Genomic DNA, 25,454 nt, shown 5'->3' with positions numbered 1-25,454 from the left:
AGTACCAGATTTAACAGCCTCCTCAGAGAAGCAGCTCTTGTAAACAGCATTTTCCTTATAGGCTTATATTTTGTTGGTAGATATGCAGCTTGGGTGGTATTTGGTAGTCTGAGGGATGGTGTCTATATCTCTTGATAAATATGATACCCATTAGGTTTCACCACCTTCTTTGATCTCAGCTGGCTATAGAACAAGAATCCCTTCACTGGGTTGAAAGCCCAGGGCTAGTCAGTGCATGGCTTGTGACTCACATCCATCCTACACATGAAAATAAATACACTCTGTGTATTGTAAGAGTGTATTCAGAGCATAAATACACACTGTTGTATACACTCTCTGTATTATATACACAGAGTGAAAGAAAACAGACTGAACCAAAGCAAATGAAGTACTAGTAAATAATCTATCCCCTTCTGGAGAAATGCTTATGGCAACAAAAATTAGGAGCCTTTCACTCTTTTGCAGAGACAAAAGTAGCAGCTGGAGTGCCTGACGAAGCTTGCAACAGGGAAGGATTCCTAAGGGCTGCGAAGGCACAGAAATGAAATGGTAAGCTTTTCTTGTGCTGCAAAGCAGCTGAAGTTTGGGGGCAGAGGAAATTTAATTTAATTGCCAATAGAAAATAATCTCAAGAGCAAACTGTGACTATGTATATGCAATTAACTTTGCACACATGAGAGTGCAAGTGGGAAGTATGGGTCTGGTGTTTGTGACTGAATCCTCATCTCATTACAAGCCACAACAAGACTAGACAACAAAACAAGACAGGGTTTCTAACCCATCCAGCTTTGTGTCCAAATTATCTTCACATAAGAGGGACTTGTGAAACAGAGCATAAATTATGCCAGAGAAAAGGTCTTTGATCTCTGCTCTAGCATTTTAACAAAGCATTTGGCATTTCTCTCTCTCACTTTATTAGGGAGACTGCTCTCTGGATGGTTGCCTGCTTACTGTTTGCATCTCTACCCAGAGGTAAATATATTATAATACACATCTAGGAGTTTGTAGAAGTATTTATATGTGAATACACAAATTGCAAACTGAGAACCTTGGAGCAAAACAAAACAAACACATCCTTCACTTTGAATATATTTCATCACAGTCCAAGGTTTGCAAATACAGGTAATAACCTTCAGATAAACCTCTATACCTAAAAGAAGTGGTTTCAAGGTTAAGGTGTTTCAGGCCCACAAAACTTTACCTATAAAGTTTATCTTGCCCACATCCTTAAAAACACCCTGCCATTTCCATAATGTTAAGGATGACTTGGAATCTCATCCTTTACAACCCCTGACTGCCTTGCATCTACTTTTGTATTTAAACTCATTAAGTTGCTGAGCTTGCCACAAGCATAACCAGGCAAGTGAAAGGACATGAGCCCAGCAGCAGTCTCTCTCTCCCTGAATCTTTGTACATGCTCTTCCAAGTTCTAGCAGAGTTGGGTTTCTGACATTATATAGATTAGATATGATCTTCCCTATGAAAAAGACACACTAGTGTGCGCTGGCGAGGGAGTTTTCTACAAGCTACAGGGGCAACTCCCTGTAATTTCCATATCTGAGGCCTAAATTCAGCAATATTAAGACCTCTGTGTGTGGTCAAGACTCCTCTGTTTGCCCAGAAGCACCTCACATTTACTAAGTGGTTCAGGAGGTTACACTTCATCTGGAAGTAGTCTCCCTCTCTCTTCTGGAAGCACAACTGACATTTTCAGGGAAAGCTTTCATATGTCTCCACAGAGCAGTGTGAAAAGTCCATTATCACTCAAGAAGTGCTCTTTAGGTAGCTGAGCACACCTACAAGCATGAGGAGTCACCTAAGTAACTACCATTTGACTCCCCCCCCCAATAAGGGGATTCAAGTTCAGTGTTTCTGAGCAAGCAACTGGAATTGCAAACAGCCACCTGCCCTCCCCAAAATATTTCTGCATGTAGGTGAGACATGAGCCTGTAAGGAATCACACAACAGTACCTTGTCAGGGTAACATATTTCTGTTTAAGCTCATAACACAAGAAATTCCCTGTTGCCTTGTTTCTAACGCTAGAACATTTTTCTGCTTAAATCCCAATATTAAACTACTTTACTGTCAGAACTGCATTAACGTCACCAGAGTGAACTTGGGAGATGCTCAAGAACTTTCCACTTCCAGGCCCATTTCCACAAGGCATAAACTCTAGACTGCCTACTGGCATCCCAGATTCTTGTTGTACAAGCAATATATAATTAATAAACAAAGATGATTACCCTAGATCATCTTCAGCAGGGACACACACACACAAAAAGCCCAGTCTTTATGAGCTTCCCTACACTACAATTCAGATACTGAAGCAGCAGTGTTTTCTCATTATAGGAATCTTACAGATTGGTTAAATTAGCACACTCAACTTCACCTTGATAGACTTAAACATTTAGGTGATATTTAAAATGCACAATTAAAAAAAATCCACAAAATAAACTCATTTCACTTTACATTTGAATCTTACAACTGCATGTGAAAGCTGTGTGCCAACACGCATTTTTTCCAAGGCAGAGAACCGCACCTTCCAGGTGCAAAGCTTACCCGATAGATCAGATGAGCGCTACTTGCCCTGCTTCGCACACTCCAGCAGCGGCTGCCACCATCACCACAGCTCACTAAATGGCTGCTTCAGTGTCCTGGCCAGGAAGGTCTCTGCTTTCGCACCTCCTGGTACATCAATAGCCTTTATGAAAAGCTTAACCAAGTCTTCAGCATGACTTTACTCTCCTTCTCAAGACTGGCTTACATAAGGGCACTTATTTCACTTGTATCCAGAAGTCTGTTCTTCCCATCCACAAAAGACCTCACAAAGCTGTAGGCTCTGTTAAATAACTCATTACAGCCAGATTTCAGACACCTGTTCTTGTCCCAGGCAACTTCAGCAGTGCTTCCTTTTTTGCCCCCTGCTGCCCTGGTTTCACCAGCTGAAAGCAGTGTAGGACAGGGAGGATTAAGCCCCATGGGCATTTATACAGTCAACACAATTGTTACAAGCTTTGAACATGGTATCATGCAGGAAAGGAATGATTATGCTAGGCTCAGATATGCTGGGCACCGCTGTCCATCTTCAGAAAAAGAATAGAGCCAAAAAGTAGACAGATACACTTCTAAAACCAACGTCAAATTTAGAAGTGACTGCAATCAGGAGATAGGACCAATGCTATTCCTCCCTCTTTTGCTCATTAAGCAAATGCTGATCATCCCTTTTTCTAAATAGAGCTACAAGTTCCATTGATTTCAGGATTATCTTTTCTTCATCCATGTGCAACATCATATGTTGCAAGCACTCTCTCTCCTAATGGCATCCTGTGGACAGGACTCTTCCCACCAGAAAGCTCTTCTGGAGGCTCACATCTTCCAGGGCTTACAAAACACCTGCAGCAGCCTCAGGCACACTCACCTCACCATTATGGTTAGCTAACCACGGTCAGCCATAACCACAGTCCACTTTCAGACACCGCCTTGCTTCAGAAGGACTCTGCTGAGCACAGCCAGAAAGAGCACTGGGGGTATGTGGGTTTTTTCAGCTAAAAGTTTACATTGATGGGCAAAAGTGGACTGGGATTTTCAGCTGAAAAATCTGAAAACCTAAGGGAAGCAGATGTTTGGTGATAGAGTTATAATTGAAGACATTTACTTGGCTCTGCCATTTAGCTTTCCGAATTATACTTTTCCTTCTGCTTTTATGTCTGTCTGGATGGACACATGTGACACCAAACAAGCCTCAAAACAGACACTGATTAATATGGAAACAGAGGCCCAAGCATGTAACAAATTGAGGCCTGTCAAGGGGGAACTTGGACTCCCTTTGGTTGTAGCCCAATATATGCAGAGCTGGTACAGGCCTAGAGCACAGGAATGACCACACTGCAACCAAGAACATTTATTTCTTTATTTAGCCTGATGTTTCACAGAACTTTGGCCATGAAAACAAATTGAGTTGTTTCAGAGTGAATTTTAGCTTTTCTTCTTGGCACAATCACAGACTCATGCTGCTTTTGCTCTGGTCCCTGCTGGGGATCAGTTTTCCATCCAAATTAATTCATCTGCATTTTAATTTATAAAAACATTTGATGAAACAGTCTTGGTCGAAGTATTAATTTAAGCCCACATTCTGTGCTGAAAACACCTAGTTGTCTATGCTTTATAAACACATAGAAACCTTCTTCTGTAACCCAGTCTTCCCCCAGAAAATATAAAACCACAACCTAGTATGAGTTGTCCTATGTGATAGTGGCAGACTCCCCCACTTGTGCAAGTTTTAGTATACTTTCAGCTAACTTGGAAGAATTTATAAAAATAATTAGTATCAAAGTTATTAAATGAACAGTGTGTGTAAGTGAGATGTATCTGGCTTCCTGCCATGCCTGTCTGCCTGTTTGTTCACCAGCAGGCTACCCTCACTCGGTTCTTACCTTGTGCTGGAATCGGTTGGTAAGGTTGGAACATCTCTGCCCGATGTCCCGGCCACCCGTACAAAGTACCTGTCTCCCTGAGGCCTTGGAAAAGTCATTTACTTGCAGTGGGAATGACAGACCTTCTTTCTAGGGTACTGAGAGAATAACTATACCAAAGAGTATGAGAGGCCACGGGACAGGTGCACCAAGAGAGACCTGCAGAAAAAAGCCCTGTTCTGTCAGATGCTCTGCAAGACGTCACAGAGGAAGGGAGACAGGGGCCTCCAGCACATTATTTACAAATGGAGCCACGAGCAATAGGAGTTGGGGGAGATCAAACTTATCCAGGACTTTTCTCTTGCTGATACAACACCCTTTTCACACTTCTCATTTTTTCAGCCAGAATTCCTACAAAACCAAAACTTGCTTCATCATGTCTGCCCGTCTTCACTTCCTTGCATCCCCTTTTCCTTTTGTGAACTGACCAATTAATTAAAATGAAATCAGACACTTGATCTCCAAGACTAAGATCCCCAGAAGCTGGGAGAAAAATCACCTGCTAAGGAGACAAGTTCAAGCAGCACCCACACTGACAAAGTGAAGGCAACTTGCATGCACCAACATCTGTCCTGCTGCACAGCTGGCTGGGCACTGAGCATACATGGCCCTCAGTCCTGGCACAGCACATACTGCCTCCTGCCTGGCCGGGAGCAGGAGGACATGGGCAGAAGGGGGAGGAAGAGAGGCAACAATGATGCAATGAAGCCAAATTATAGGAAACCTGGTGTCCCTAGCTCTGCTGTGCACTGAGAGAGTTGTCTATTTTTTATTCCAGGTCAACCAGACACAACGTGCCATGCATTTGTTGGAGAAACTGTCATTTTGCCTTGCACCACCACCTCTCCTGGGGAGCTGATCCTTTCCCATTCAAAGCTCTACTGGCAGATAGACTCTGTCTTAGTGCACTTTTTTCACAATGGGCAGGATTCACTGACATTGCAGGACAAGCATTACCATGGCAGAACTAGTCTTTTTTTGGACCAGATGAAGCATGGTAACTTTTCCTTAAAGCTCTCCAATGTCCAATTACTGGACACAGCTGTATATAATTGCATCTACAAACAGACTGGGGATCATCCCAATGAAACACAGAAATCTAAAATTAAACTCATTGTATCAGGTAAGATTTATTCTTAGTTCAGAGGGAGCTGAGGGCAGCATTTCTTGTTGACAAGCCATATATGGCCATTGACTGGCATGACTTCCATTTTTAAAGCAAATCTTCACTCAGTTTCACTGTGTTCCTTGCTTTTCTTGGAAGAATAAGTGAGAAGGAAGAAAACCCTGCATCTTTGTTAAGCTTCAGCACAACATATCCACAGAAGCAGCAGGACTCCTGAAGGCGAGCCACCCACTTCTTCCCTCTCCCTTCGCAGGAGACATTAATGAATAATGAGGTCTCCCCGACTTCTAAGCATTTGGTTATTTATGGGTTTGTACTGTCCTGGATCCACCTTGTCCCAGAGGAATGGAAGAGTTTATTTCATTGTTTGCACTTGGGTCTGTGAAGCAGGATTAGTTTCATCTCTGGCAATTGGATCCAAAGTCCAGGCCATATACCCTTTCAGATGAAAGACAGGCAGCTGCTAATTACCTTTTCCCTTGCAGCTGGAAGATCTGGATCTGGTGGCAAGGCTGGACACATGCAACAAGAATGATTATTTTTCTTCCTTAGGAAAATGAGTGAGACCATAACACATGCTCAAATAATGTCAAACAACCGAGCTAACATGTTTGAACTACCTACAAGCATGGCCAGCAGAATGACGGGGCACTGGGTTTGACCAGTTGACCAACTGAAAAAGCAAATTAAAAAGGGGGGTTACACATCAAAACAAATCATAGTTTTTTAAGGTGTCTTGCTTGAATAAATCAGCTGGAAGCTTTCATTATAGTCAACCACACACATTTAATTCTGCTTAAAATAGAAAAATTTTGTTTTCAAGTAATATAAACCCTTTAATATCTTTGTTATAATTCATATCATTCTCAAGAGAAAAATGTTTTTAAAATATAAAGCAAAATACTTTTGTTCAGAAAATTTCAAAGTGAGATATTTTGCAATTTTCAAAATGAAAAAAACAGGTTTTGAAAATACAGAATCAAAATGTTTTCATCATCTAATTTTGGGGAGCAGTAAGGTGTCTTTTACTCTGATTTAATTCTGTGATCATATTTAAGCTTTCAATTTGCTTGACAAATGTATTCTTTCTCAGAAAAAAACACTAACCCTCAGATCAATTATCAGTACCCTTTTTCTGTTCTAGACTCAAACAAATGATTTTGATTATTGTGTTTTTTTTCCAGCTCCACCTATCACTGATGAGGCACCTTCCCCTTCTGGTAAGGCAATACTCCTTAACCTGCTATGTGTCTAAGTGATCATCCAGTACTTTAATTTGAATTAGCAAGATGGTAAAATGTGCTGAATAGAGAAAGTCCAATAGACTTACGGTGCTTTATCTCTCTTACTAAATCTAGCAAAATATAGCTGTCCCAGACAGGGAGAAATATCTCCACCACTAAGACAGACCTAGACTGCAGAAAGAAAAACACTGAAGTGTCAGTGGTTACTAGTCCATAAAGCTACTCACCATTATGGGCATCATAAAAATCAATAAAAAACAAGTCACATGGAAGCCATTCGGTTCTGGGAGTTAAGACCTTTGTAAATTACCTTGGTATGAATGAACTACCAGATCAAGAGATCTGGGGGGGTCCTTTTGGGTAAACAAGGTAATTAATATTCTAAAAATACATGATTAATGACTCCACATAAGCTCTTCTGCGAAAATTAAAGTAGACCTCATCCAAAGGCAATTCTAAAGTACAGTGCAAATGCTAATGTCTAGGTTTAATAATTACAGAGAATTACATTAGGGTCATTTGTATACACTTCTGGAGCGGACGCAATACAGAAGTGCTGTCCTGCTCCGACATGCCATTGTCAGTAAATTCTCCCATAAAAATCCTGCTTGTAAGCCAAATTATTCTTATTAGCTCTACAAAATCTTAAACTGGTATCAAACATGTAGCATTTTGTCATATAAAAACCAATAGCTGCAATTTGCGTTTTATTCAGTGTAGCCGAATGATATAATCCATTACATAACAATAATTATATTACAGTTAACATGTTAAGTTCAGCCACAATACAACATTACAGCCAGATTAAACAGCAATAAACTCAAAGAGAAACTAAGGAAATGTTCCAGTGTTTTATTTCATGACCACACAATAAAAAAATCAGCTCTGTATTTCATGAGCAATAAAGCTTGAAAAATTACAAGAAATATCCTTTTTAGACCTAAGACAGCTCCACTAGCTGGCTTAAAGGTCTTTAAAAAATATGAAGTTAAATTCAAGATGGTATCACGTGCCTTCAGTGACACAGCACCACATTATAACATTATAAAAGCAAACAGAACAGGAGCTAGAGCATCTCTAGCTGTTACTTTCCACAAGAAATAAGAAATTATTAAGGGTCAAACTTTTTAGTTCAGTAGCAGTAGAAGTTTTTCAAAACCAAAAGGTAAGTAGGCTGTATTTAAAGGAGATAATTGTATATATGTTTGACCAGGCCAAAAACTGTGACAACTTTTCCTTAATATAAACTATTTCTTACCATGAAAAGGTATTTACATTGGGAAAAAAAAAAAAAAGTGACTGGGACAAGCAGCAGTGTTTCAGCTTTGCTATAGATAAACAAACTGAATCACACACTTTAGACACCTGAAGGTTCTTGTACTTCTGGGTTTTGGGGGGCTTGGGGACAGAGGAAAGAACAAAAGCCTAACTTTAGAGACATAATTTTTTGCAAAAAGGAAAAAATATTTCCCATTGTCAACTTCTTTTAAAGAAAATCATCAGCCGCAGTTCCCATTTTTTAAAATTTTCAGCAATTTCTTAAGAAAGGGAGGAAAAGAATCTGGTTTGTATTAGTTGTTATTTTGGAAGGGACTTAGAAAAGCTAAATGAGCTGCTGAGAACAAAGACACTCTGTGCAGAAATAGCTCTCATACTTCACGGTCACCATAGCCAGATCAGCAGATATTTATTATTTTTGTATAAAACAGAAACAGCTTTGATCTGTTTCACTTCTGCTTCATTTCTGTTTACTTGCTACATCGATTATTTTTCCGAATTATTTTAAAGAGCCTAATTTTACTGCCACTATCTTGCAAGACTCCTTCTGTGTCAATCAAAACTCATTTTAAATTTTTTCTGGGAAAAATGAGAAGTGCCTAGGCCTGGAAGAGGTCACAAGAGGCCAGGAGACTCGCTATAATCCTACATTTATTTCAAAACACTACTGAGGACTGTCCGATGTTTACTTGCTCTTTACATGTTAATACCACATACTCCTTCTAGGAAGAGAGGGAGGAAGTACCCCTACTAGTGATAAGTTAACTGCAGCATCATACTGAAAGCTGATACCACAGCAGTAGGAACAGCCTAAGAATTGGTATAGAAAACAATATACAGCCTGATCTTCCCAGAGAAGGACTTAAGACCTAAACATTTACAGGAAAAATTTCTCTACTGCTTAAGTCAGGGGTTCAAAATCTTTTTTTTTACTTTTTTTACTTTTACTGTACTACATCCAGCATGGTACCATCTGTGGCAAGGGTAGTCTGTGCCCTGTGTCCACAGTGTGGCTTACGTACCGATAGTGGTACGCCATGCTACTACCACCTAAGCATCTGTGGCCTAGACTTTTTAATACTTATTACCACTATTTATGGATTCTTGATCACAAAGCCTACCTCAGGCCCTGAATAGGTAGAATGATATTGTATTTTATATTCTTTTAGTTGTTGTTGTTCTGCCAGAATTTTAAACAAGTATTCTCAGTCATCCAGAAATGGAAGTTGTATTCATTGTGGCTGAGTGTCTGTGCCTTTTCTACGAAGAAGAAAAAATGATCTGTCACAGTACCTCAAAACTATTTTTCCTGGATGGTACACAGACACACAAAAGGGGGAATTTTGAAAATGAGCCAAAATCTATAAACAATCATCCATCAATGCATTCATGTAAAATATGTCACACAAACTTCAAATACACTTCTTGTCAAGCCACCAGTTATATGCGAACTTTCTCTTTTTTTTCAGGACACAGCCAGATTTCCTCCAGAAGCCCAGCTGATGTGCCATGTCTGGCTATGCTTCCCCTCTCTTTCCACCTCCTGGTCACACTGGGGGTTTGGTACTTGTAACTGGGGAAGCCAACCTTCTCCTTGGGAAGTTCTCCTCACCAGAGGACCTCGCTGGGCAGAACAGCTCTGTAGGGTTAGTGTGACAACTGTTCCAGAGCCACATGAAAGAAACACCACTAGCTGAAATCAGATGTAGCACTAGGTGTTTATGTCCCGCATTTTGGTGTTCCACAAAACCAAAGGCAGCAAAACTCAGAGGTGGCAAGTCTGCTCCTTCATTTGTTTCTTGGAGCTTAGTTTTAGTGCTGTCAGTATGAACATTTTATTTTGGATTTTGTGGTTTTGCTTTTGTGACAGGATAAAAGACTCACAAAACTACAAGGTCACATTGTAATTGACCCTAGTGAGATCTTTTGCCTAAGATGTCATCTGCTGTCCTTCAACGGAACTGAAAGGAGTAGAAGGGGTAATTACCTTCTGTGTCAGAAAAACTGGAAGTAGGAAGATGTCCGCATTTTGTGAAATGTAAGCATGGAAACCTTGTGAAACTTGAGCCTGTGGAACTTTAGCTTCTATTTTTACTCTTAAGCATCATGGGCTATCAGTTACAACTTCTTTTCCACAAGAAATGTAGCATTTCCTCAGCAGAAGGGTGAAGCTGACCAAGAAAGATGATGGAAGTTCATAAAACATCAACATAGAGGAAGGAAGTGATATATTACTACAAGATCCACTTCTAAATAAGCCAAAAGCTTTAGAAGGCTGAATTCAGTATTTTCCCTTTTTGTCATGAAACTCAGCAAGGTAAATGTGATCATCATGGAAAAGCTGGATTCTTAAGCTAGAACTGTGCGTTAAGAAATTTTTACTGTGAAAATGTTACTTCTTTAAAAACGGTACCTTTGGAGGAAAAAAAGAATTAAAAACTGGTCAGAATAATTGTAACTGATACCTATGTAAATTAAACTGGTTTAGTTCTGGAAATGTTCAATTCAGATAGCATAGATGTTGTGTGTAAAACTAAGATTGAAAGGATCCTGTATACCAATGATATCAAGAAAGTGCAGAAGTTTTATTTCAGGCCAGAGCTACTGCAACAGCCCTATTACAGAACCAAGAAGCACCTGGAGAACTGCTCACCCGGGCTGGTGAACAGCGGTGGCTGCAATGCACTCCTTCTGGCTGAGCCCTCAGGCAGAGGGAAGTGACTCATACCAACTCACATAAAGTCGTTTTGATTTGGAATAGTGCCACTCTTTCCAAAGGAAAGACAAGATTGTTTTTGCAAGGAAGGGAACAGAATAAAATAGAGCTTAAATGGTATCCATTGAGGTAAAGGAGATGGTTACTTTTTACTTTCTTAACAAAGGGCCCTTTCCCCCTGGTGGGGCAAAGAGCAAAATCCCACGCATGGCCTGTGCTGCTGCTGCTGCTGCAGTGAAGCTCAGTTGGTACTTAGGTTACCCTGGGTACAGAGCAGCTTAGTGTAACAGCTGGGGTCCCCCTTCACAGAAAGATTTGAATATAAGAATTGTATATACTGTGATTGTCTTTTTGTGTCCTACCCTCCAAATGTTTCTCAGATTGCATGTATTTCTCAAAAAAAAAAAAAACTTTGAAAAAAATTATGAGAGCAACTGGTTGGTCTCTAAGAGTTCTTTATTTGTATTCCAGTTAGCTAGGCTACCCGCACAATCAGAAAGTCCAAAAGGTATGGGTCTGTCAGTCCCAAAAGTCTGACCTGCTTGGCCTTGACTCAAGGACCATGTGACTTCTAAAAATCTAGTAGCCACTTAAGCAGCCCTCCACTTTTGAAAAGGTGTCAAGGCACATGAACAACATGACCACCTCCACTCACAAGTGGAAGCTGCGTGACTACAGAGCTGCAAAAAATTCTTGGGTGAACAAATGAATAATTACTTAAATACCTTTATGTGGGCATGCAGGGCTAGAACAGAGCCTCACTGCTGTGGGAAGGGACAGCCCAGTTGTACATCTAAGAGCGGGCACCGTGCTGGCTGGTGCCTCTGAGTTGTCTGACTCTTTCACCCTCAGAAGTGATTCTCCCTGCCTGTGCAAACTTGGCATGAATCACAGTAAGCACATGAGCAGATAAGAGGAATGAAGGGTGGGGGGAAGAAGGCTGGATGACCTCTAAATGTTGCTTACAACCCTACTTTTTTACGACTCAGATTTGCAGCAGCACTTGGGATATTTAAACATGCCTATTCATTATATTTTCCCAGAGCTGTACTTAATGCCATTCCCAGTATATTATTACTCCCAGTTTTCCCGGGAGACTGCAAGGGAAGGTTTGAATGACTAGCAGACCTTGATTTGTCCTCCCTTGCCTGGGTGATGACACAGCTAGCATATGTCTTAAAGTTCACTCAATGTGCAGAACACAAGCAGCGCATGCTGCTTGTGTTCTCCAGAGTTTCATTGCAAACGAAGGGATAGCTTTGAAAACTAAGCAGCACAGTAACAATTCACAGATATAAGGAGGAGGAATCTCCACTTCTCTCACTTGTAGTACCTTGGTGGCCCACATCTACATATTTCATATGGCAAGAGCTGATAATCTGCTACATTACAGAAATTCTTAAGAGATCCTTGTGCATTATTCTTGCAAAAGAATGACTGTAAAAGTGAGTTCATTTTTTCATGTTTGACAGTGACACCAGTAAGAGACAAAAAGTTTGTGCATCTTGAGGTTTATCTAAGTTTATACTGAGGCCAGTTTAACTGGTTAATGCTTTCTGGTGAGCTCCTTCCAGTTCCATGTGATGTGGGAGAAATAGTCCGTTATCGATCACTAGCAAGAAATGAATGTAATACATTTGATGCAGAATTTTCACTGTTATTTCAGTTAAGCCTGAGGGCAGTCACTCACATAGCGTGATACTCAGCAGCTGAACAAAGGGTACTGAAAAATAGTGAAAATAAGCATGGAAGATGATTATTTTTACATATGCACCACAAAATCATGTTGCTATCAGTAATGAAATCCTCGCTGCAATTTCTGTTTCAACTTCTGGGATTGTCCCAGTTTAGCCTCTTCTCTTCCTTTCTCTATCTCTTTCCACAGAGATTCTGACCACCACTGAAATCACCTTTGAAAAGATAACCAAGTATCAGTTCCTTAATTTTTCTGAGGGCTAAGGCTGACCCATAGAACAAGCAAGCTTCCCCTCAGCCGCTGCAAGCCCAAGGAAGGGGAAGTTCAAACAAAAGATTCAAGCCCTGGAATGCAGAGAGCTCTCAATTATTTGCAGATGGGGGACTATCTAAGCTCCCATGTGAAAAAATAATGTAATATGTACATATACACACACACACATAAGATACTGCAAGCTTACAAATACACAAATCCTTCAAGAAACAGTGTGTTTCCTACTAGGAGTATTTCTTGGCCTGATAAAAGTCTCTCCCTACAAACCTCGGGTTTAGGTCACCTTGGCTATAATAGCATTATTATTTTAAAAAACCCGAAACAAAACAAAGACTAAACCCAAAAAACCCATCAACAAAAAACTCTCCACTGTGTACTTTTAATACTTTATATACACTTGTCCTCATTTTTCAGTGATAATTATATCATGGGAAGACTTCAGAGCTTAAAGCAAGTATATTTGTTATTATAATTTCTGGGGGATAAATAAGAAGTTACCGTGTTGAAGAAATGAGTCTTGACAAGACAGCGGGACAAATGCATCCATTGCAATGGAACGGGATTTCCTATTTATTTTTGTTAAACAAGTAGGAAGCAGTATTTATTTGGTTCCCTCTATGCACCCAAAATGTCACCATAAAAATGACATACAGAAAACAACAGCTAGAATATTGTGCCTGGGTAAGTGAAAACCTGCACAGAACATTGCTCACAAAGTGCCCCCTACTGACATTTTATTCACCCAAAACCTGTCTGTTGTAGCCACAAACTGAAGGGTAAAAACGGAAAATGCATCTCAATCCGTAACTCTCATTTCTGCTTTCAGAAGAAAAAAGCACCACTGTCAAATTTGTGAACACTGCAACAATCTGTAGAGAAATGTTCTATGAAATGGTTTTTGTGTGTAAGCATTAATGAGGGCAAAATGGGGCAGGCAGAAACACAACTGAGGTAACAACTCCTCCCCACACCCCACAAGTTAACCCCATCACATCACTAGAAAACCAACAGAAGCACGAGGGGCATTTATTACCACTTCCTTTCAGCAGGACAAAGTTCTTAAATGCTTTCTGAAGATTAAAAACGGCAAGATCCATAAGCCAGATACTGCATGCCTCCTTGCGGAGGCTTGAAGAATACACATTCTTTCACTTCTTATTTCTGATAGTGTTTAGCAAAACACATCAATCATAAACTTCCATCCACTTGGCTGAAACTAGCAAACCCCTCAGCAGCTCCAAACAGCCCTATGGAAGGAAAGGAAAAACCCAGCTTGGCAGATAAATGTCTCTATTAATCTCTAAACGCACATGGAATTTCCCTCCAAATTTACACTGTCCAAAAGCCAAGATGACAATCTTACGTCTTCCACCAAAGTTAAAAGATCTTTTATCAATAAAAAAATATTTTAAAATGTGTGTAGCAAAGGTTTGCACTCAGCACATTACTGTGAAATTAGAATTAAAAAAAATGAAAGGCAATTCTGGTGCATGATTCCTTCTCTCTTAAAAAAGTTCTCTGAATGATGGAAAAAAAGGTAAAAAGATGCTCCAAAATGTGATTATTTCTGAAAATAAAATTTTGTCTTTGATTTCCTCAGTGCATATCTGTTTGTCCCATCCCCACTAAATGCCCAAGCTTCCAGCACTGACAACACCGTATGGGTAGCTTGCTTTTTGTAACTACCTTGAAAAACGTTTCAGGCACCGAGGAGGAGCTGGTTCCTTACTCACTCTTGTTACAACTCACAGCCCTAGCTCTCAAACAGTCTCTGATATTGAGACCATCATTTCAGAGTACTGCTGTTATTTAGCAGATGAGATGTCATGTCAAATTAGGGAGATTTTTAATTTGCATACTTGATTCTAAGCATGTGCTACTGTGATAATCCAACTGGGAAGTCGCCAGGTCAGGGATCCACACGACCACCACTGCATCTGCTTAGAAAGGAACACAGTAGATTATTAGTGGTCTTTATTATTTGGGTATCTGGATTCAAGAAAGCATGTCAGAGGACTGTGAAAAGAGGCAACATCTGGATGATCTACCAACCAACTTGCAACAGCTGGTCGCTGCAAGATAATAGCAATCCTTCTTCAAAAAATCATCTTTTTGCTCAGGACACCTGAATCTAAGATGCAGAATCTAAGAAAGCTTTATGCCACCACAGCTGCATCTACTAGGAACTGTAGATATGAGAAACCCTAAACACATACACACAACCTGCTGCGGTGAGGGGAGCTAATGGAAAGATTTAACTCGCAGTCCCTGACAGGAAGAGTTGAGCTCAATTCAGTAGATGATTCTAATAGCAGAGGAAGGTACTGCTAACACAGGCAGCAGCTGTTCTCCCTCTGCTCCAGGGATTTCAATACCACCTCTGTTTCGTGATACTTTCTTATGTTACCAATTTTTTTAAAAAATTCCTGCAGATGTAGGAAAGACAGACTTTTAAAATGTCGCTAGATTTTATATGAATAATGACCTCCCATAATCTGCTGAACAACTGCGTATAAAATTGATATGAAAAACATCCACTTAGGTACAAGAAAAGTTCATGGAAGAAAGGCTTTATTTGCACTGAATTACACAGTGACAGTATTTGAAATTCTCTTTCCTACCAACATAATACTGAAAATTTCCTGAAGAATTTGATGCCCGAGAAAAATGTTGCAGAATATGTCCAAAATCTACTTTATGAACCATGCCTGCTACCATGATAACTTAGTTTCTGTGTATTATTTCTGTGTACCTACACCAGAGTTCATGACCTGCACAAGAGATCCCTATGAAATCCTCCAAGAAAACAGTGCCATCTTTGAAGTACAAATTCAGATCTTCCAAATCCTAACATGATTTTTAGTGACAAAAAAAAAATAAATCACATACTAAGAGGCTCCAGAAGCAAAACCACGTTATTCCCTGAACACTGACTGAGCAAGATGAGCATGCTCACCACTCATATTCAAGTTTCATTCCTCCCCTTTGCTACCCCCAATAAAAAAAAAAGTAATTCCACATTCCTAGCAAGTCTTCAGCCACAGACAGCATTTACCATACTCCAACCCAATCTAAGGCTTGTAGATTTCATTTATGAAACACACAATTCCCCCTTAAAAATACATGTTCCCTTCAGCATGTCTGTCATGTAAAAGGAACTTTAATACAAGGTAAGTGGTGTCATTTTGTTTAATTTGAGAAATGTTGCTTCCTGCTGAATAGAAAGTTGACAAATAACTTGGAAGAGGGAAGGAGATTCTGATGGATTCTATATAGAAAAAATGTCTCAGATGTGAAGAGAACCAAAAAGCAAAAAAACTGCTAGAATATATCAACTAGTGTAACTTACGAGAGACAGCTGTCAAACAAAAGTGAAGGGACAAGTATGAGTTAAAGGCAGAAATTAATTTATTTATACATCATTATTCCAGACATTCAGTATTTCTTTGGAGAAAGCTTTATTACCCTAAGGCAGGGAAAGTAAGGATAATTTGAGATTGTTTTTTCCATCCACTGCTAGTCATGCAACTACTTTAACATGGATATTATCCTTAAAAGTTGTGCGTCACATCAGCAGATATTTTCTCCTTCATTTCAAGACCTTTTTAGCTATAATTGGCCAATGGATGAATTTTTCAAAGTGCTACTGTTGTGACAGTTAAGATGTATCCTGCTGATGATTGATACTCAGAATGTCTCCTTTGTGAAAACAGGATTCTTTGAAATGCAAAACCAAAATTTTAATCTTTTAATTAATACCAAGCTAAATTAAGATGTGGAAGATACCTATTTCCTTGACAGCTGATCCTGGCTTTTAGTTCACAGATACAGGCCTGAGCACATAAACCTTGAACTACACACTAATTCCTCTTTGCTCCCATTCTTCGTCCACTACATATAGTGCCACTGCACCTGCTATCCCTACAACACATCTGCCTTCAGCTTCTGAAAGGACCTTTAGTCTCTTTTTGTTCCCCTAGAAATGATTTGACACTGGTGCATTAGGAGGACTGGTTTCAGAAAATGTCTGCATAGCTCTCTCCAACTGAAAAAACTCAAGAAAATGCTCTGTATCTCAGGTCAGACTGCTTGCACTCTGTAAGCTCTTCTGCAGGCTCCTCTCTCAGAAAGGGCATGGAAAACCCTGCAGCTGGGAATCAATCAGCTTCATATCAGCGTTTACTGGAGTGCGAATAGGACACACAGGTAAAAATGTTTCCATTGATCCATATTATATTTGATACTACATCCTACATTTAAAAATTCTTTTTTTTTTTATTTGCCAGTTAATTTTAGCACATTCTTTACCATGGCCCCAATGCCATCAAAGATATTATGTAATTCTGTTTCACACATAAACGCTGGGGTAGTCACGACCTTGTTTTTCGTATCCACATGAGCTTCGTAGGAGGGAGTTAAGGAAAACACAGCCTATGTCTCACTTGCAGATGCTGTCTGCAAAATAAATCACCATTGACAAAACCTCGCAATTTCACTATCCTATAAGAAAACACCTCCAAATATATTATACCATCCAGCTGTAAAGACAGCTGCAACCTATAATCCAAGATACTAGAAGCTATTTTTTCCAGCAATACAAACACTGCAAGAGCAATCTCTGGGAATACTCAGAAGCACAAGAAAACCTACAAAATTTACTGACCATAATAACATGTCTCTGAGTACAGTTTAATTATAGCATTAGACTTCACAAAAAGAAAAAAAATCTCAGAGAACTGACCAATTGTAACTAATGCCAGTTTTATGTGCAAATTCACTCAGCATTTACTGCATTACTGGGTGTCCAAGGGAGTTCTATGGCAACGACTGAGAATGGCTTCTAACTTCACAGTACAGAAGACAATGTTTCTAATCACCCACCGTATTACATGCCACCCGTGATACACTGTATATTCCCACTAAACTGGAAGTGGAAAAGCACAGATCCTGCATGCATTCGTTACTGTAATGACATATTACTAAATTGTCTCTCAACATGGAAATCAACAGGAAAGGATATAGTTACTTCTTTCACACAGTGCTTTCCTCCCAGTTCTTTAATGGCACCTGCAGTCCCAGCATAAGGCCACTTGCCACCTTCCTCTTCTTCGTGGCCCACAGTTACTTCAGCACCAGGGAGAACCTTTGCTGCCAACACTGGTGAAATGCAGCAAAGACTGCAACAAAAAGAATTATAAGAGCAATTCTACAATGGCACTCTTTCAAAAATTGGTTAGAATTGAAAAGATTCAAATGGACATGGTCTTACAAATCTAAAAGACATCACAAGGCAACTTCCACTCAGCATTTTCTTAGCCTCTTCTTTGACAAACACCTACACACACACACATCTTAAAAAACACATTTAAAAAAATAAGCTACAACTGATCAAAACAGAAGACACTTTTTCTAGTTCCAACAATAACAGCTGCACATTTCCACAAAACATACTTTGTCTCCATGCACACACTATCAAACAAATGCCCCTCCAACTAACATACATACCCAATAGGTTTGCCTGCTTTGTGGAAGTCTTTCAAGACACGTTCAACTTCTCTGTTCACCTTGCAATCTTTCCCATCAACAGCAAAGGTAGATCTGCCACAACAAGAAACTTTATACGTACCTCAGTATGAACCTACAAATAGAGATGCCTGTCTCCCCTGAAACTGCTTCTCAAGGGTCATAACAAACTTAATAGCTTATTATATATACTTAAAATGCCTGTAGTTCACCATCAATGCTTTAGCCAAAATGCCTCACTTTTAAGGCTTTGGTATGTCACAAAGCTCCTTACTTGATATAAACATCTAGAAATAAGAATTATCAAATCAGCTTTCTAGGATTACTAAGAAGTGGAACAACAATGTTTTCAAAGAAGAAAAATACATAAGAAGAAAAGGGAAATAACATTCAGGTTTCTCAAAGCCAACAAAATGCCAGGTCAACAAGATAATCAGTATTCCACAAGGCTAACACTTTTTTTTTTTTTAACTTTTTTTTTTAAACTAGCTGTTGTTTTATTGTTTCTAATGCAAGAGGGGACTTTTTGGTAGGCAGACAGAAAGAAACAGAATAATAACACTAGGAACGCCTAAAACTATTGAAGTTTTAATTTCACTTCCCCTTCACAGGCCCAGAAAGAGTCACCACAAGGGTGGGGGAAAAAGGATTTCTTGTGCATTATCTAAACTCCAGAATTCTCACCAACATAGTTTGGAAAATTTAAAACATGACAATGCCACTAAGAATTATGACTGGAAACCATCAAGAACAGCACAACACTTTGAAAGGAGTTTTCCTTATTAAGTAGTGGCTACATACATAGTAAACAAGGCCATTTATTGCTTCCTGATTTTATTATGTGAATCAGTTGATTATGAATAGTTGAACATGAATATGCTTAGTCATGATCAACTAATGCTTAGTTGCCACTCACAAATTCTTAGCAGCTCCAAATCCACCAGGGAATATCACAGCATCATGGTCTGCTGTAGTAAGCTTAGCCAGGCTTGCAATTTTACCACGAGCAATCCTTGCAGATTCCACTAAAACGTTCCTTGAAGAACCAGAAATAAAACAAAGAGATGAGTTAAGCATTTGAACACAGAAGAGTTTAAAGAAAGTTTTTGGCAGAGGAAGAGGAGGGATAGGAAGGGTGGAAGCAAGAAGAACAGTGGTTCTCAATAAGTGAAGCTGTTGATGCTTCTGAAATACTACTGGGAAACACAGGCATTAAGAGACTGTATACAATCAAGTCCAGAAATCTCATTTAGTATTTTCTCTCCAATTAAATACCAGCCAGCATAAAGCTACTAAAGCCAGTCAGTAAAGTGCAACAAGTGCAGTAACAGGCTGCTGTGTCTGAAGAATGCCTAAGAGACTGAGACTCAGCAGTCATGGAAAACACATTAAACACAGACTTTACCTTGACTCAGCTTCAGCTGGTTGCCCTTTACTGTGGTCAACGACATGCATCTGAGGAACATCTGGAGCATACATCTGAACCTCAGCACCCCCACGACTAAGGTGTACCAGTATGCTGTAAAAACAGAGACAAAATGTGCTGAAAACCTTAGAAGAGAGGCTTTATCTGGCCCCTAATTCTTGCTACAAATATTCTACCACCTGATTTTGAAAGAAGAAAACTACACATCCTACCAAAGCATAATGAGCACGCAGCAGCAAAATCCCTGTTTGTAACACCAATGTGCAACACAGAACAGAAAGTCCGTTTGGAGGCAGGGTCAGGTAAGTTAGAGACAAGTTTCTTTGTTCAGTGCTCTTATGCATTATGCCATAACCAGGAACAATAAAAAACTTCCTTTCTCATTGCAAGTCCCCAGGTGTTATGGAAGAGTCCCACGATTAACTTACCTATGTGTACATTTAATCTAGGTCTACGTGAAACATCTCTTAGCAATTAACACTGAAATTTAATAATTCAACTTGAGTATTAGAATTCTGATGTTAGATTTAGCCCCAGGAACAGAAACTCAAAGTGACTATGAAATGAAGTCTTTACTTAACTCTCTTGATTCTGGAACTCTGAAATTCTGTTTCTGAAGGAAAGACAGTCTCTCTCAAACTCACTGCTCTGGCATCGCGTGCACTGTGCTGCATCTTTGGACAATCACTAAGTACTGCAAAAACATGGCCTGAGCTCCCAACTATGCTGTGAGAAAACTGTGAAGCTTCATCATACGTCTTTCAGGGCAATTTTGACGGCCAGAGAGTGCAAAACTGAGTTCAGCAGACTGCTGTAATGTAAAGGAGACTTTTTTGGAGCCTACAGTTTCCTAAGGCAACTTACGCTGAGGCCTCATGGACTTCTGTGCCATCGTAAACACCACAACCAGACAGGACCTGCAGTAAGAAAATCAAGAACATATTTCAGGTGATATAAAACTTCCTACAGGATCTTTCACAAGCCTTGTAAGATTAAAAAAAAACAAACAACAATCCAAACAACAAACCTCCCTCCATCTCCCCCAAAAAACAACTTAGCAACAAGCTCCTTGCTAAGCCAGTCAACATCATGCTATTAACACTGGTGTTGCCATTTGACATACTGCAGAACTGGAATTTCCTATTTATAGCTATCCATCACAGACAGGTCTCAGAAATAACTAGTATTTATTTATTTGCTTTTGCATGTTTTCCTCAGAGTTAATAAACTGACATGATATCTGTAGGTATGTTTTTACTGTGCACACAATGGGTGTCATATGTCTATTTATGAAGTGTCCATATCCATGTGAAATACTTTCTCATCCAGGTACACACCAAACAGAAGTAGGATAGAAGTGCACTTTGAGGTGGCTCTTCAGATAAAACTATCTTACCTGCTGCTGTGTTTTGTCTGAGGATCCACCTCAGACATCAATAGCTAAATCACTTTTGATACAGTTATGCTAGCCATACTTTGCCTTATCACCATGGTAAAAATACTTTCAGTTTGTTTATACACACTGGAGAATAAAAAGCACAATCAGCTATCCTTATGTGGGTGGAGAGAGTCTTTCACAAAGTAGAAGAAAGGAGAAATAACATTTTTAAAAAACCCAGAAAAAAAAGTGATTATAAGAACAAAACAAAACCAAAAAAATCCAAAGAATTATCTGGTTCCTGAAAGTATATATATGAACTCCTGTGGGTTTTTCTTCTTTGGTTGTTTGTTTTGAAAGAAAAAAATCCAGTTAAAGAGGATCAATTTATTAACTTTACTCTCTTCCCTCCTGGTTTTATCTCAGTTTTTAGCAGCTTGAAAGTTTTTAATCACAGACACATGAACAGAAACTCAAAACTGAAACTGTCTTAGTTAGAAACACTGGACTCAAAGGGCCTTTCAGATCACAACACCCAGTCCTCTGCTCTCACAGACATGACATCCTACCATCACTTCACCGAATTAGTAAGATCCATGAATGTTCTCCTGACCATTGTTAACCCTAACTACAGTTTTGCTGCTCTGATATTTAAAAACGGCCTTCTACCTTTCAATTTTTTATTTTATCTTTAATTCAGTCTGAATAAACATAGAAGCAACTGTGCTAAAGTTATCTTCTGTTAGCAGAAGAACATTTTTAAATGTTTTTGAAACTCACTGAAACCGAAGTACTAAAACACTATCCTCTTATTTCAGTACCTACTTGGTGACAAATCTGTCTTTTACCATAGTCAGAAATTTATGTCACAAATGTCAACAGTAACATTTGTTTTCCACTCTCTATTTAAAAAGCTGTGATTTGCTGAAATGTCAGCATTCCCGGTAAGTTACCGTTTAGACATCTGGACCAGCATTCTGCCCATTCCTGAGCCAACTCTGCCCCAAACAAATTTCTTCATGCAGATAATGCCTTCTTATTCACGTTTTATGCTGTCAAGATTATGTAAAACCTGAGCTTCAAAGACTGTCATTGAGCTCCAAAACTGTATATCCATTTGAGATGCTATATATAGCCTAAATTTTCCTTTCGCAACCTGTAGGTCCTTCATCTCATCTTCTTTTATATTTTTAACATGCTCTACCTCCTTTGTGTAGAAGGGCATAACCCAGTTAAAAAATTTTCCTGTTGTCCTGGTTTTGGCTGGGATAGAGTTAATTTTCTTCCCAGTAGCTGGTACAGTGCTTTGTTTTGGATTTAGGATGAGAATAATGTTGATAACACACAGGTGTTTTAGCTGCTGCTGAGCAGTGCTTACATTAAGTCAAGGACTCTTCAACTTCTCATCCTGCCCTGCCAGTAAGCAGGCTGGGGGTGCACAAGAAGTTGGGAGGGGACACAGCTGGGACAGCTAACCCCAGCTGGCCAGAGGGATACTCCATACCATAGGACATCATGCCCAGTATATAAACTGGGGGGAAAGCTGGCCAGGGACTGCTGCTCGGGAACTGGCTGGGCATCAGTCAGTGAGTGGTGAGCAACTGCATTGTGCATCGCTTGTTTTATATATTCTAATTATTTTATCATTATTATTTTCCCTTCCTCTTCTGTCCTATTAAACTGTTTTTAGCTCAATTCATTACTTACTTTTTTCTCCCGATTCTCTCCCCTGTCCCGCGGGGGGGGGGGGGGGGGCGGGGAAGTGAGGCAGCAGCTGTGGGGTGTTCCGCTGCCTGCCAGGTTAAACCGCAACACCTGAACTCTGCCCATACGTCCCCCACTTGCACTCTAAATTATTGCAAGTTCAGCTCCTTATAACTCCAGCCAACTCTAGGCCAGAAACAACTATAGAGAAGCCAGTTTTTACGCGTCTCCCACTCCTGCTCTGGCTTGCTCCAAGTTACTCAATTCTAAACAGCTTTATCTTCTCAGTTTCAGCTTCTCCCAAGGCTTCCCAGCTGCCGCAGCCACCGGCCGAGTCTCTCCGCGGTCCGACGCCAAACCCTCCCACCCACTCCAGCCCCACCGCCGGAGCCAACCCAGCTGCAGAGCCGCCCTTACAGTGGAGAGGAACAGCCAGGCAGTACAAAAACCCCTTTCTCCTGGGAACTGCTGCCCCCCCCTTCCCAGCCCGCGGCTGCCGGGGCCTCCTCCTGGCGCGGCCGTTACTCACCACAGCGACGCGGGCGGCGCGGAGGCGCCGAGCGGAGCAGTGGAAGGAGGCGAGGCCGCCGGGCGCTGCCCGCCGCAGCGCGGTGCGCAGGGCCGGCCCGCAGGAGGCCAGCATGGCCGCGGGGAGCCGGCGGCGGAGCGGGGAGCCGGCGGCGGAGCGGGGAGCCGGCGGCGGAGCGGGGAGCCGGCGGCGGAGCGAAGGGGCGGCGGCGGAGCGGGGGGCCGGGCGGGCCGCTGGGGGCAGGCCGCGCCGTGCTGTGAGGCCGCTGCGCCCGTGGCAGCGCCCCCTGGAGGCGGGGAGGGGCAGCGCCCGTCCGCGCTGCGGCCTACAGGCCCTTGGTTTAGTGATAATAGCAGTAAAAAAAGTAAAACGCGCATGGAAGTAAATCCTTGGGACTTATTTTGAACATAAGCCTAGCAGCACCAGGCTCCTTGTGCAAGTGAGAGGGGGTACTCAGAAGGTGGGCACAGCCCGAGCACTGGGGCACAGCTCAGCACCAAGAGGCTACTGAGACTACACGTTAATAGGATCAACAAACCACCATACAGGGACGGCTTCCCTTCTTTCTTTCTAGGATGTTGTGAAATAGTGTAGTGCTTTTAGAAGAGAAGGATACAAGAAACATTTACCGGTGATGAAAGTTGGCGCTGTTTAATTTCTTCCCCTGATAAAAAGCTTTTTTTAAAAAAATCCTCTATTAAAGAAACAAGCTATATCAAAGAAAGGCAGTCCTGTAGAAATACCTGTAGACATATATATATGATCAGATATAATACGACAAGACGCAAGCTTGCAGATGTGGTCTCAGCCTGCACCAGAGGACAGTAGGGAAATGATGCCGCTTCAGAGCCTCACCCCAGCCCCCATGGGCAATTGTCAAACTCACAGGTAATGCCAACAAGCACAGGGATCAAGCCAAACTTCAGACCTACCAGACTTAAAACCTGATATTTAGTTTTCATTATTCTGCCTATGAATATGGAAGGACACACTGAAAAACTGTATTGGCTTTCCTGTGCATAATGAAATTTGTCTTGATTACCTAAAAGCTTATTATACTGTTTTATATCAGCAGCATTAAGAACAATGTCAGGAATGCATCCCAGTCCTATAATGGTTATTTTCACGTCAGGAAAGAAAAGAATAAATTAAAAGATAAGTGCTCTGCTCATGGTAAAGAACCACATGTTTTATTTAACTTTCATTCAGTTAAGGTCTTGCCTTCAAGAAAAGGGTAGCAGTGTGCCTGCTTTTAGCAGCTGATACTGCAGCCTGTCTAAATTACAAAATACTGAGATGAAGCATTTTTTATGCATAGTACACAGTACCAACACTCATAGACTAAGTGTTTTTCAACACGTCCTTTTTAAAACAGTTCTTATTTTTACTGAAATGTTTATACATCATAAAACCCGTTGTCTTCAAACATGCATGTTGCAGGAGTTTTTGGACACAAGCTCTCATCATTTATCATCTTACAGCAGCATTATGATGACTGCTTGAATAACACTTAAAACCCATCATATTCCAGGCATTTTCAGATATTTAATGTCATTTAACAGAAGCAAATGAAGAGCTAGAAATATGTGCCCAGGCAGCCTTGGTACACTCTGATGTTAACCCAATGAGCTGACTGAAGGTCATTTCCTTTAACACACATGACCATTTTCAGAAATCTCAACAAATAAAAGAGTTGCCTCAGAACTCATTCAAATTTGTGAGCCTACAGAGTCATATGAAGAGCCTCACTAACACTTTATTTATTTCTGGTTCTTGGACTTTGACGAGAAAACCTGGCCACCTGCGTGTGGCCAAAGGTCCTGATCCAAGCCGAGGAGTGCACGTAACTCGGCCTAATTACTACTAAATAATAATGAGGAATTAGGCCTAATCAGTAATCTGGGATTTTTGCCACAGACAAAACCACTTCCTCTCCTACAGCAAAGATTTGTGACGGGCCCATCCTAGCTGTCCAGCCATACAATACGTCCTTCTTCCGACACCCCTCTTTGACCAAAAGCACCTGGACAAAGCTGCTGGAAAGCAACATGGCAGAAAAGGCCCTGGGGGTCCTGCTGGAGACCAAGT

General features: G+C 40.6%; 2 protein-coding genes across 2 annotated transcripts in view; one reads left to right on the top strand and one right to left on the bottom strand.

The window, feature by feature from the left end:
* LOC141939203 (V-set domain containing T-cell activation inhibitor 1-like) overlaps window positions 1–11,271 on the top strand; it is a 44,984-nt gene extending 33,713 nt beyond the window's left edge. Inside the window, exons 4-8 of the mRNA XM_074858484.1 lie at window positions 466–549; window positions 920–972; window positions 5,252–5,596; window positions 6,784–6,819; window positions 9,591–11,271. Of these exons, the coding sequence (XP_074714585.1) occupies window positions 542–549; window positions 920–972; window positions 5,252–5,596; window positions 6,784–6,819; window positions 9,591–9,694 (546 nt within the window). The 5' untranslated portion in view covers window positions 466–541 and the 3' untranslated portion in view covers window positions 9,695–11,271. The remainder of the gene's footprint in view (window positions 1–465; window positions 550–919; window positions 973–5,251; window positions 5,597–6,783; window positions 6,820–9,590) is intronic.
* Window positions 11,272–16,196: 4,925 nt separating this feature from the next.
* Window positions 16,197–23,562, bottom strand: GATD3 (glutamine amidotransferase class 1 domain containing 3). The gene is made up of 7 exons (XM_074858485.1): window positions 23,367–23,562; window positions 20,620–20,672; window positions 19,735–19,848; window positions 19,246–19,365; window positions 18,312–18,404; window positions 17,827–17,983; window positions 16,197–17,210 (listed from the first exon to the last, which is right to left on the bottom strand). Exons 1-7 carry the CDS (start codon window positions 23,478–23,480, stop codon window positions 17,082–17,084), a joined length of 780 nt encoding a protein of 259 aa, XP_074714586.1. The 5' UTR covers window positions 23,481–23,562; the 3' UTR covers window positions 16,197–17,081.
* Between the last annotated feature and the right edge of the window lie 1,892 nt (window positions 23,563–25,454).

This window comes from Strix uralensis, chromosome 2, assembly GCF_047716275.1.
Source record: "Strix uralensis isolate ZFMK-TIS-50842 chromosome 2, bStrUra1, whole genome shotgun sequence".
NCBI lineage: Eukaryota > Metazoa > Chordata > Aves > Strigiformes > Strigidae > Strix > Strix uralensis.
Note: the sequence above shows the minus strand (reverse complement) of the source record. Positions and strands in the feature narration are given on the sequence as shown.